Raw genomic sequence first — 13795 nt, 5'->3', positions numbered from 1 at the left:
TGGTTTCCTGTCCTCCACTTCCTGAATGGCCAGTAGATCCATGACCACCAAAACTGCCATCGTTACTGCTTTAGGACTCCTCGACTCTCCATTGAGACTGCAGGTATCTTTTGTTTTTTTAGTGTATTTGGCAGCTGCCTTCTTACCCTCCGTGCCTCTCTCCTGACCGAGTCGACCAGGTAGCATAGTGGTCTTGTCTAAGCATCTCTCGATCATATCTTTGAGAGTATCTCGGACAAGAGTCATGTGGTGACTGGCTCTCCTGTGGCTGTGGCTGTGGCTGTGGCTAATCAGTTGTAGAAATGCGTGGAATATTGCGCTTAGCCCTATCGACCCTAGCCTCACTGATTATGAAGTTGGCCGGTCGTGGAGGCAATCCTGACTCAAGCTCCAGCTCCTGTTGCTGCCCCACAAGCCATCCGATATAAAATCATCCTCAACATCAACAAAAGCACTATACATCAGATTTGTAAACTTGAGCTCCACTTTCTTCTGAATGCACTTTAGCCTCAACTTCAGATTGTAGTGAACATATACAAAGTCATTGAGGCACTTTTCTACCAAATGGTTTCTCTGCTTGCGGTGGATGAGGACGAAGGTGGACCAATTACGCTCACAGCCGCTTCAGACCATCTGAAAAAGGATCCGGATAGCTACCTGCTTAAAACTTTTGCGGATAGCCCAAAATGAATCCACCATTCAGCTGTAAAGACATTAAAAAAAATAGATATAAGATAGTAACATATTAGGAACCATCTAACTCTAGGTAAATATCCTCCTAACGTGTAACATACCTGAATTCATACTTTTCTTACTTACGACAGATGCTCGCTGTCTATCGCTTCCCTCTAAATAATTTGGTCTATGGAAAAGAACCGTATTGTACTATGTTAATAATAGAAGATATCAATTAACTTACACATGTCACTTTAGTTACTTCTTCTAAACATAGGGCCGCGACTTTTGGATCAAGCTCCATCTTGTAAATAACATTACACAGAGTGGCCAGAAGTTCGTCATCCATACCAATTCCAGTTATGTTGTATTGTAACTGAGGATTCAGATAGTATGCTGCACATAGAGAAAATCGTCTTAGTTAAATTATACAAGTATAGAAGCAATCTAATTTTTAATGTTCTAGCTTACCTGCTAGATGCAAGTTTCTACCCATTTGGTAGTCAAACTGCCAAATTAATGATGCTGATATACTCCTGAGCAAGGATTGGATCTGCCTCCATAATCTATACCTTTGCCCACTCCATCATATGATACAGAAAATCCATCTGAGGGTACCTAACTATCCACACCTCGAAGCACTTCATAAAATGATTCGATAGCCTTTACTATCGCAGTGACCCGTACCAAAATATCTGCCTCCTCACCAAGCCTTCGACACTGCTTCTTTCAGTGTCGTACTGGGCATATCTACTTTTCTGCCGCTCGGAACTGACAAAAATCTGACGCAGGGCTATTTTCTTCTTAAAAAGGTTATCAAGTGAAACATAATTGGTAGCAAATCGTGACTCCTGGTTTCAAAATCTCCTTCTGCATACCTTCTCATCAATGAAAGATCCAAGTATGATTATAAATATACCTGGTGATGATTTGAGCTATCTCCACTGTCTGTTGTCCCCTACGAATTTTCACAATGTCCATCAATATGAGGTCGATACAATATGCAACACATGGGATCCAAAAAATATGTGGCCGCTCCATCAAAATCTCTCTGGCGGCCTTAAATTGTGACTCATTATCAATGATAACCTGCACGACATTCTCCTCTCCTATCTGATCAATCATTTCCTTCATGAGTTTGAGGATGTACACGGTGTCGTGCACCTAATAAGAAGCATCAACCAACTTATGGAAGAAAGTCTTCATATCACAGTATGTCAAAAAGTTGATTATGCTCCGCCTGTTAGGACCGGTCCAACCATCGCACATCACAGTTAGTCCATACATGGGCCAGTTGCGGCAATAATGCCCCAGTGCCCATAGTCAACCCAATTCGAAACGGGTTTGACCCACTACGAACTGACCGATTCACACCAAGTCGGCATCGAACCGGCCGATTCCGACCCGTAGGGGCTAGAACCGAATTTAAATGGCAAACCGATCCAGTTTCGCATCGGATCGGTTAAGTACTGCCTGAACCGGGTGGTACAGCCCAGTTAGGCAGACCTTGAAACAAATAGCCTCCAATAAACATGCTACATTTGTTTACTTAATGAATCTCTTTGCAAACAAAATTGAATGGCTAGTTGCGAAGAAAGGTATTCTTTTCACAAGGTATAACTAGCTATACCTATTTATGTATTATAAAATTGACCATGGATCAATTCCCTTTTTGGAAGCATTGAATATACCTATAATTCTGAGTTTCATGATACTCTTCCCTAAACACATGTCAGATCCAACGGCATCCCATTCAATCTAACTAACAAAATCTATAAAATAAAAATTTTGATCAAATCTATGTTATTAGAACATCTCACATTCAGATCTACAAGATTAGAGGCACTCTTCGTACAAGGCAAACTTTGGCTTTTAACGCACATGAGCTCACCAATTTAATAGGATTCTTATCAACTCTATCCTCTAGTGCAACTTCAATTGCTTCATCTAATGTTTTTGGAACTTTACATCTCCTAGTTTTGCCACACTAACCTCAAACGTGTTCATCTCTTAACAAAAATCTTACATGCATACCCAACTTGTTGATCATCAATTTAATCCATAAGACATTATAACGTCATCATAATCAACCAAGCCTTTTCCCATTAAATTCAGTGTTAGTTGACTAGAGCTCAAAGTTGAGAAGGCTCCATGGAAGGATTGAGTAAATTAAATGACCAACCAGCCTGATATCGACCCTATAAAATTGTCGCCAAATTCCTAGCTAGGTAACTTTAAGCAAGAGAGAGTCTGCCACAAAACATAATATACATGACCAATTTGAAAGGAGACTGGTCACCATAATAGTCACCATTTAAGCTCATGCAACCATGCAAAACTAGTGAGTTTAATCCACTACGATATCAACAATCTATATAACATTTTATAAGATTTTCCTTAATTTTGGTAGCAAGCAATGCCTGCAAAATCTCAACAGTGATTACTACCCTCTAATTGAATCATGCATCTCTAAATATATCACATCATTCTTCCATATAGCATACTCACAATTGTAAAAAAAAATATTCAATATTTCCAGGCCATCAATTTTCACCATCCTACTACACTTGAAATCCATATTATAAGTTGCTTGGTTTTTAAACCATCAAAATTACAGCCACTCCACCTTAAATAAACTTTAACACTTTGTATCATCCTAGCAGTCAATACTATATCCACCATGTTTCATGGGACTGCCTCCCGCATACCAGCATGCCATTTACCTATAACTCAAGGCTTTGGGCCAATCCTTGGACTAGGCCTAGCAAGGTCCGCCGAACCGATACGCTTTTTTTTTGAGTTTTTCAAGTTCAATTAATTGGTAATCAATCTTTTTCAACTCTTTTAATAATTTTAAGTCTAGTTTGATTTTTTTTTGATACTTTTTTTATGTTTTTTGATGTTTCTATGATCCTGATTTAACCTAAATGATGCATCTTATTGTTTTAAAGTGATACAAAACATAAAATGATTAGTGAGATATTGCATGCTAGAAAAAGCAACATGAAATATCCTAAAATCAACTAATGAGGTAAAAAATATAAAATAATATAATTAATTATATATACTTAAGTACAACATACATACCGATATCTAAAATCTAGTCAAATGGCGATGCAACATATCATAAAATCTCATCGTGTAAATCATCCATAGATCTACAACATATCATAAAATCAAGCCCAAATCCAAAATTTTGGCATAATCTCCTCTTATTTTGCAAATTTCAAGCTATTTTTTGTAGTCCGAAAAAAAAAGAAAATGAGATAAGGAAGAGGAAGCACACCTTATTTGGATCTTTCTTCAATCACACTGAATCGGTGTGATTTTACAAATTGGAGAAAAGGAGAAGCCGGAAGATCTCTAAACGTTACAGAGAAGAAATGTTGGAAAAGCCTCAGGCCTTCCCAAAATCTTTTTTTAGCAAAAGAAGGAAAGAGAGAGGGGGCCCGGTTCTGAATCGGGCCGACTTGGTGTGAATCGGATGGTTTGCACTGAGTTTAATGGAACTGGCCGATTCTGGCAAGTTCGCACCGAGTTTGAATGAAACTGGTTGGTTCCGGCCAATTTGCGACTGGTTCCAACCGGTTCGGTCTGGTTACACACCTTTTCAACCGATTCGGGACCCATTCCAACCTGTTCGGTCCGGTTCGGCTGACCTTGAGGCCTAGTGCAACCAAAAATTGATAAGTCCTGAAAGCACCCAAATGCAGTTGCTCTCGTACCTCTGAACATCCCTGATGAGTCTTTGATTATGTTAATAGAAGACTTAACGGATTGTCTGTTTACCTTAATAAACAATTAATTACCTCACATGAATATTGATGACATGCTCGGTGTCCATAAATATAGCACAGATTCTTTCTATTATCTTTATACAATTCATCCAACCATCTACACAAAAGTATAGTTTGAAACTTGGATGGTTGACTTCCTGAAGCCAAGTAATATTTGTTCTCAACAAAAGTTATTCTTTGCTTTAATCTATGTTCCACAACCATACTTTAGAACACTATCATATCCTATAAAATCTGGCACTAATTAGTAATAGCTTGATACATAAACCAGTATGACAATCAAGGTTTAAGTATCATGTACTATATGTTTGAAAAAGATAGCACTTTTTTGCTGCAAACTGGCAACAATCTACATAGAAAGATGAACATCTAAGTCAATGAAAATGCTATTTATTTGCAGATAGGACAGTTGTTTTTTCGTGATGCAGAATGTATTCATCGCAATATACACCTTTAACCAAATAAATCTAACAAAGGATATCAAAATAAACATACCTTTAGCCATTTGACTGAAAAGTTTCGACCATAATGTGCAGTTCCATGAGCATATTTCCAATTCCCTCCACCAACATATCCACCAATCTTAGATGTCATCTTGGCACAACCCTTATAAATCACAAGCAAGCATTATTTGCTTCAGCCACAATAATAAGAGTGAAAGGTATTTTGAGAAACCAATTAAACTAAAGGTTTTTTTCTATCCATATTTTTTTAAAGGTTTGTATTAGGCACGTGCTTGACAAAGCAAAATGTAACAAGTCTATCCTACCTGGAAATGTCGAGTTCTGTTGATTGAGAATATCAAAATAACATTCTCTGAGGATTCAAAAGCTTCATTAAGTTTAGCCTCATTACTCCTTTGAGTTGCCCAAACACCCTGCTGAACGGATATTTCCAGATTTTCTCGGTTGCAACTTTTAACAATAAAATACCTAGTTATTCATATTTCAGAATAGAAAATTTAATCAGAAGGCAGTGACTGCATCCAATCAAATCCATCCAAAAGTAAACATAAAAAAGGGGAAAAGCATATGGAAATGTTGTAGAATAATATGTAGGTTGCAGATAGGATGTTGCTATCCAAATAATAAACAAGATAGAAGCAACCTATAGAGCAATAAAGCACAATTTACAATAGCAATTAGCTTCAATTAAGAAAGCAAAAAGCCATCGATCACATCAAATCAACCAGTGAACCATGTTTATCCTATGATGACGCTTGGCAACAATAACTACACTTCCATATTGTCTGCAACCGCTCCAAGGGTTAAAGCTTGGACCATGACTAGCAGATTTCAAAGAGAAGTCACAAAACCTAAGTGAAACAGCCAGAATTTTCATAGTTTCAACCGAAACTGATCTTCCCAGTCCGCTTTCAGTAGTTTCAAACTTAATAATATAGATATTCTTAATGTTTTCTCTCATTACTTTTGCAGATCGATTGGCATTATGCTAATAATATCATTTTCAGTTTCATCCAGAACTCCAAAACTGAACTGAAAAACAGTTTCAGCTGGAACTGATCCAAAACCAGTGTCAGTTTCATAGTTTCAGCCAAAACTGATTTATTGGTGAAATAGGTATTATGTTGTGTGTACTTCTATAATTTCCTATTCTTTCTTGAATTCCAAGAAGCATTTTGTCAAGACTAAAGTTAGTTCCTATGAGTCTTGAAAAGACAAGAAAGAAACTTACTGTTAGGTCTTAAGAAACTCAAAAGAAGAAAGTTGTTGGCATAGATTTAGCTATTCTAATGCTTAAATCTTAATAATGTAGATTGTCATGTGTTTAACTCACATCAAACTATAGCCTTATATAATATAATGTGAAGCTTGAAAAGTTGAAATAAATTTGAATTTAGAAAAATCATAGTTTGACTGTTTACAAAGCTATTAAAGCGATACAACAAAAGGTCCTGAACAAGCGAACATATAGGACTGGCAATTTCTTGCTTGGAACCACTAACCTGCCAGAACATGCTTGAAATAAATGGGTTTGGTTGAGGGTTCGTATAATCAGGTTATGTTTGTTTAGTGAAAATCAACCCAATTATAAATAGGTTCAGTTCGAACTTGGCCCCCAAACTAATTGGTCGGCATGGGATAGATAAATTCTTAAAACATAGTCCTAGGCCCGTAGAATAGTGGTAATAGAGAAGTTGACCATAGGCTAATTAGGTCTTGGTTCTAGTGATGAGAAAAATTACGCAACCAATGATTATGAAAAACATTAAAAAAATATTGAGGGAAAGAGTGAAGTGCATAGCGTGTTGTCATATTTCTTCTCCACTTTAATTTCCTCTCCTCTCTCTCACTTTATTTAGACAGCCAACCCTAGAACCCTTCTTCCCAGCTATAGTTTGTTTTCAATTTTTTAAGGTAGATAACTAGCAAGAATAGACCTATAAATGGCTTAGCAAGTTGGGAAATGGTCCATGTAAAACAAGTGGTTTGGGTATGAATTTGCATTTATATACTCAATTACAATGGGATCAATTATGGGTTGAGTGTTTTTTGACCCAACAACAAGGTGAGCTAACTCGGTCCCAACCTGACTCAACCCACTAGCACTCATACCAGTATACTCACAAATGGGTTTGAATTACCTTTCTTGACTTTTCATTTTTCATTATTTTCATTTTTTTTAAAATTTTTGCACTTATACCAGAGCTATTGAAACTATCGAGAATGTTAAAATTGAAACCAAGTTAATTAAGCCAAAAACAAAACCAAAACCAAATTTTCAAATCTTGGTTGACATAATAATCCTCTAAAAAGGATTATCGAGGATTAACTCAAATTTTGTGACTTTGGAGGAGACCCAAAAGCACGTAAGTGTTTAGTTACAAGATAATCAGCAGAATTTTCTTTTCAAAATATCATATGCATTGTTCATGCTTGCATTCCATGAAGCATCACTAGTCACTCGATAATTAGAACACCATTATCCTAACATGGTTCTATATAGTTGTTGAATTCATCACCATGTAATATTTTATAACGTAAAAGATGATCTTAGTTTAGTTATTTTCTATTTGTTCTAATTTTAGAGTCATATTTTATTATCAACAATTCTAAATGGCTTCAAAAAAGTATCTGACCACCAAAAGTATATAACTCATTCATGGATTCCCAAAGTACAAGATAATCTCAAATGATATCAATATAATTTCTTGCTTTTATTTTTATATTTCTTGGTTATTTTCTGATTGCTTTTATTTTTTGCCTGAAACTCTGAACTTCAAATTGTCAACATTGAAGCCAAAACTCATCTTATAATAGCCAAAACTGTAACAAGTAAAAACCTTGAGTCCATATTTTAGTGTCTTTACTAACAGGAACAATATTAAATGTCAAGTAGCAAACTATGTCAATACAATCAATACTTGTTAAACTCAAAAAATGTCTAAAATATATTCAATCAATTTCCCTAAATAAAGTTATTCGATGTTAATGCTGTGAAAAGCTTGTAATATGATGCAACATGTCTATTTCGAGCTTTGCTCTATGAAACCAGCAAAAACATGACCATGAGATTCATAAACTTGTCATGTTAAAACATATTTTTAAAGATTTAAAGCATGTCACAGGACCATTTTACAACTATAAGAACTAGTGCTCTAGAAGATAAGCTTTCCAAGTGTATCTTGATGCCTTAAAAGTGCCCATAAGTGGAGTCATATGTCATTCAACATCATTAGGAGCTAAGTGGCAAGATATTTAGGCACAGTAGAATATTCATGCCAACCTCTCACATAAATGGGCATGATATGAGAAACTTTAAACTTTAGTTCATGCATACTAGGCCGTCCACTTAAGCATTATAATAAAACAACACCAATGGAGCCCAGAAATAATTCTAAATCAGACGATTACTTCTAAGACAAGGTGGTTGACAGCCCATGATATAGACACATACATAGTTCTCATAATATTTTTCCCGGCCTTTATATTTTTGACAGCTCCTATAAGCATATTAATTGCTAAATACAATCTATAAACTATAGATTTTAGATTGATGTTCCTAGATGAGGATAATCATATTACATAGCATCTGACTATTTCATTAAATCATTGGTCATACGGGTGACAGGACAACATTAAGTACATGAATGATCTAAAAGGAATAATTATTATGTACTGCAAAAATTCAGTAGGTTCAATTACTCTCCGCTACCAACTTGCATCTATCTCGTTTTGATGCTATTTAAAAGAAATGTCTAAGCCACATATACAAGCACTACGTTCTCTTGCTTGCTGTTAAAGGAGAGCAGGAGAAAAAAAATCCTTGAAACAAAGTTGATTCCCCACTGTGTTATTAAATACTCAATAACACCATAAGTTTTAATAGGCATAGGCTTCTCAGAAGCTAAATACAACTTCAGTAGAGACTTCAGAAACCAGTTTGTATGATAAAATATTACAAGACATTTTTTTTTACAAAACCTGACAAAATCTAGAAACTCCAGACGAACCTAGATTGCCCTTGAGGGAGTGGAGATGCAGTTCTAGTGGCTTGTTTCGACAAGCCATTTGAAATATGCTGCACCTGATTGTCAGCAGGTGGCTGTGGTGGTTGTTGTGACTGCTGAATTTGAGATTGTGGCTGTTGTACATTGGACAGTTCAACTGGAATTGGTGGTTTCGCTGCTGCATTTTGATTAGCTACTGCAGAACCTTGTGACAATTGAGGCCTTTCTGATTGTTGGTTATAACTAGTGTTCCTATGCTGAAAATATCTATTTGAAGAGCCATAGTTGAAAGCACTCAGATGTTGAATCTTCTGAAAGACCTCATCAACAGGGGGAGGAGGTCCAGGCAGCTTTGCATGCCTATACCGACAATCAGGACCATTTGGGCAGAAACCCAATTTGTACCTGCAGTAGATATAACACCAGAATGTCAGATTGGATACCTCTGCATACATGGGGGATATTTAAAGCCTATCACAAAACATAGTAATCAGATATAATACATGTATACTATCAAAAGCATTTCAAACCATATGACATATCCAATGTGATCCCAAATAATAAAATTATACCTTACCAAGTAGTTTCTTAGTTGAAGATATTTCAGTTATATCAGCAGCAAAGTGCTTCTTGCATGTCAATTGTAACTGACAGCTGCAAATTTGTATACTAATGGTGAGTTCTAAAAAGACCCTTTTGCCTTGAAATTTAACAAAAAGTTTTTCCTTTATGGAGCTACCAATTCTAAAAAGCTTCACCAATGCAATTCGTTCATTAAATCTCATGCTATTACATAAATGTCTGACTATACTTTCAAACAATAAGAACTACAATAAGGCACCAATGTGTGGACTATCTAACAAAACTCTTATTTTTTCTTAGAACCGCTCAAATACACAGTGGAAACTCCACAAGAAGTTAAGAGCAGATCAAATGAAAGCAAATTCTTGACACTCTTTCCTTTACACTAACATCATGAATTTAGAGCTTATGCACCTCGTTCTTTTTACAAATAAAAGATTTGTATCTCTATATTTTTCATCTCTTCACAACCATTTAAATATACGTTTCACAACTAACTGAAGGTTGTACCTTGCAAACAATTTAGGCCCCATTTGGCAGAGCTTTTGGTGGGTCAGAAAGCACTTTCTGACCCTCCAAAAGTACTTTTGGATGGAATAGAGGTGTTCAGTAAAAAAGTCAGAAAGCTATTTTAGCTTTCTGGCAAAGCTAAAACAGTTTTTTAAGAAAAGCTCCAAAATGAAGCTTCTTCGGAAGAACACTTTTAGCATGCGTCGAAAAACTGTTTTGATTTATAAATTTTTTTATTTTTGCACCAAAATACCCATAATAAAATATTATAATTACAGAAAATGTATCTTTATATTTATTAATATATAATAATTATTATAATATTTTATACCTTATTATTGTATTATACCATAAATATAATATTATATTATCTATATCATAATATATTGATATGTTATGTTATATAATATCAAATTATGTTATATTATTATGCTATAGTATACAATATTATATTACTATATTATAATAATATTATATTACATTACAGTAATATTATACTATATCATATATTTATGTATTAATACATATTATATTTTATTATACTATATTGCATAATAATATGTAATGTCCTTTATGGTCATTTTGTTATACCAAAAGTACTTTCTCAGTTTATTTATCAAACACAAATTACAGTTTCATAGTACTTTAGAAATATAGTTACCAAACAGCAAATAGCTTCTCATAAAATCTCTACTTCAAAAAGTTCTATTTCAAAAAGAGCTAATTCTGAAAGCTCTACTACCAACAGCTCTGCCAAACGGGGCCTTAGTGCAAGACCCTTGTATCTAATTACATATTCATATGTCTAAGATTTAGTTTACTTTCATCATTCAATATATTTTTTGGATGCCTTTTGTCAGAAGTATCTATTGTTTTATGTTTTTTTATACTTGGTTTTACTTAATGTGGATAAACATAGTATTAACCCCCACATTTCCTTAGAAATTTTAGATCTTATATACATTCATCCAAGCACTTTTCGTTGTAATCCTTATCAGAACTTTCCATCTACTTCCATTTCATAAGTAATCTGAACCAGGTCCTTTGTTTCATACCCATGTTTAAAAAAAAGAGCCCCTTTTCTTTTGAGGAGAAGTTGGAGATCTACAAACATATACCTCTAAAGTCAAAGCAACTTTATGGTGCCCCTTTTATCCCCACATGTAGCTTTACTCTTTAAAAGCAGCATCCAAGAAGAGTAAACTAGTCTAGCCGCCACCGCCCTGAAAAAAACGACGATCAATATAATTTTCTGTTGCATTGCAAAATAATTCCCAAAATCTAGGGATTTCTCACAAATATCCCATTAATTCTTATTAATGCCATAATTAACTTCTATGGCAACACTACTAGGATATTATGGGCTAATTTTTTGACCTCACACCCTCATAAAGATAATTCATACATTCAAAAGGAACCAAAAACTGCATCTCATATCGCCAAGTTTCCTCAAACTCAGCACCTTCCAAAGAGTAATAAGGGAACCAAAAGTCCCCAAATTCCATAATCATGTACGAAATTCCACAACAGAACTCAAAACCCTAAGAACAACGTGTATTGTCTTGCATCTAATCAGCTTCAAATCAAGAACCCCTGATACATATTTCTTTCTGAAGAAATGAAAATCAGAAAAACATGGCAGATAGAAAGGAATAGGGAGAGTGTGGGATCTAGAGATTCATACATGTTGCACTCCTTGATATCCTCATTGGTGTGCTTATAGACACAATCCTGCTCACGGCACTCCCCATAAATGCGGAAGAATCGGCAGACAGGCATCCGCGCCTTGTCATACTGGTGGAGGAAACCGCAGGCGTCGCCCTTCATGCAGAGGCTGCGGAGCCAGTGGCGGCACACCGTCTGCCGGAAGCTCCGCCTGCCCGGGATGTTCCCTCCTGTGGAAGCCGCATCTCCGGCGACGGGGGTCGCCACGGCACCTGCATTCGCCGCGGCAGCCGTCGGGTCGGACGGCATCAGGGAGGCCGGCGCCGAGGAGGCATGGGCCGGGGCGCCGGTGTCGAGGCCGCCCTCGAAGTCGAAGCTGAGGGCTCCCTCGGCGTCCTCCATACCCTCGAAGAGGAGGCGAGGAGGAGACACCCTCGCTAGCTTTTTGGGGGAGCTCTCGTTTACGGGTTGGGGTTAGGATTTCTGGGAACAGAGGAGTCTCATTCCAAATGGAGGAGAAAAAAAAAGAGGGGGGGGGGGCGGTAGATTTCAGGCCCGTTGGGACTTGGGAGGCAGAAGGATGTTTGCTATTTCATAATTATATTACTAAAATATTATAATATTTTAATATATATTTAGTAAATAAATTAAAAAATTATTTTGTATAACAAAATTATTATGAAGGACATTGCATAGTATTATACATAACATATATTAATACATAATATACGATATAGTATAATATCACTGTAATATAAAATAATATTGTTGCTGGAAATTGGACCCGGGGGCGGCCGTCGGCCGAGGAGGTGGAGCTTCGGCGAATTTTGGCGAGCGGCGTCCTCCGTGGAAGGGGGATCTTGCAAGAAGCCGGTGGCCGGGGTTTCCGGCGCCGGCCCTCCGATGCTTAAGTTAGAGGGGGCTTAAATTTGGGAGAGAGGAAGAGGGAAGAAGCGTTCTGCTTCCTTTTTTCTGAGTTCAACCCCCCATTGAGGAGGAGGGGTTCCTCTTTATAGGGGGGTCGGATTACCTGTGATGTGATGGGGCGAGGTCGCCGTACGACTTAGCACATCGCTCGAGTTGGTGCGCGATCAGGTGGATTAATGCTTTGATGTCGGAGGTGAGGCCGGGATCAGAGAGTTGTCACGGCTGATTGAACACTGCCGAGCCGATTTGCCGTGTTGGACTGAGGATCCGTAGATAACAGGAGCCATGCGCATTGATTGTTGAGTGAGCTGGAGATACACATTAATTGTTGAGTGAGTCGGAGACATGCATTGATTGTTGAGTGAGTCGGAGACATGCACTGATTGTGCGCATTAAATGCTGGAGGCGGTGGCAGGGTATGGCCCCTGACCAGACTTCGGCAGGATGCAACCACGGTAGGTGGGCGGCGAGGGCGAACTTCCGAGGCCGGGAGCTCTTCGGGTCGGATGTTCCGGGGTCGGGCACCGAGCTCGGCCGCCCGAGGTCGGCCGTCATCGGTCCTCTGATGGCAGAGTTTTCATGCACTCGGGAGGGGAAGGTGCGCTCCCCCAACACTACCCCCCGACTTCCGAGTTCAAGCCGCTTGCGAGCTCGGACGCGGGAAGTAGGAGTCTTTATTATGGTAACTGAGATCGAGGAGAGTTGAACTATGCTGGCGCCTTCACGTGTCCCGAAGCGTTTATAACGGAAGGGAGGCGGGGGGTTGCGCCTCTCGACCCTTCGTCGCCGTCTCGTATGGTGAGCTTATGATGGAGTCTTGGGACCTGGTGGGGCGGTGTCTTGATTCCGTATTCGAGGCGTCCTTCTTGAATAAGTACGCTGTCTCGATGTTCGAGGCGGACACGTGGTGTGATTCGGGCGGAGGACATTTATTGAACCGGACGCCTTGAGGTCGGACGTTAGATCAGCCGCTCGGGATTTAAAGCCGAGCTGGTAGTCTGGGATCGAGGATTAAGCCAATTACTCGAGGTCGGACGCATTTAATCTCATATCGGCCGAACGGGGATTTGGGAGGCTACAATTATGTCGGCGCTCCGCGCGTCCCGGGGCTCCTTTAATGAGGGGAGCGGGGGCGGCACTTGCTCGCCTTTCGAGGTGATCCGGTATA

General features: G+C 38.1%; 1 protein-coding gene across 1 annotated transcript in view; it reads right to left on the bottom strand.

Annotated features, from left to right (window-relative positions):
• Positions 1-12274, bottom strand: part of LOC103695637 (zinc finger CCCH domain-containing protein 45-like) — a 43031-nt gene extending 30757 nt beyond the window's left edge. Inside the window, exons 1-4 of the mRNA XM_008777010.6 lie at positions 11720-12274; positions 8947-9348; positions 5242-5404; positions 4968-5078 (exon numbers count right to left, since the gene is read on the bottom strand). Of these exons, the coding sequence (XP_008775232.4) occupies positions 4968-5078; positions 5242-5404; positions 8947-9348; positions 11720-12102 (1059 nt within the window). The 5' untranslated portion in view covers positions 12103-12274. The remainder of the gene's footprint in view (positions 1-4967; positions 5079-5241; positions 5405-8946; positions 9349-11719) is intronic.
• Between the last annotated feature and the right edge of the window lie 1521 nt (positions 12275-13795).

Source organism: Phoenix dactylifera, chromosome 14, assembly GCF_051530095.1.
Source record: "Phoenix dactylifera cultivar Ajwa chromosome 14, Ajwa_hap1_PhDact_Kaust_v1.1, whole genome shotgun sequence".
Taxonomy (NCBI): Eukaryota; Viridiplantae; Streptophyta; class Magnoliopsida; order Arecales; family Arecaceae; genus Phoenix; species Phoenix dactylifera.
Note: the sequence above shows the minus strand (reverse complement) of the source record. Positions and strands in the feature narration are given on the sequence as shown.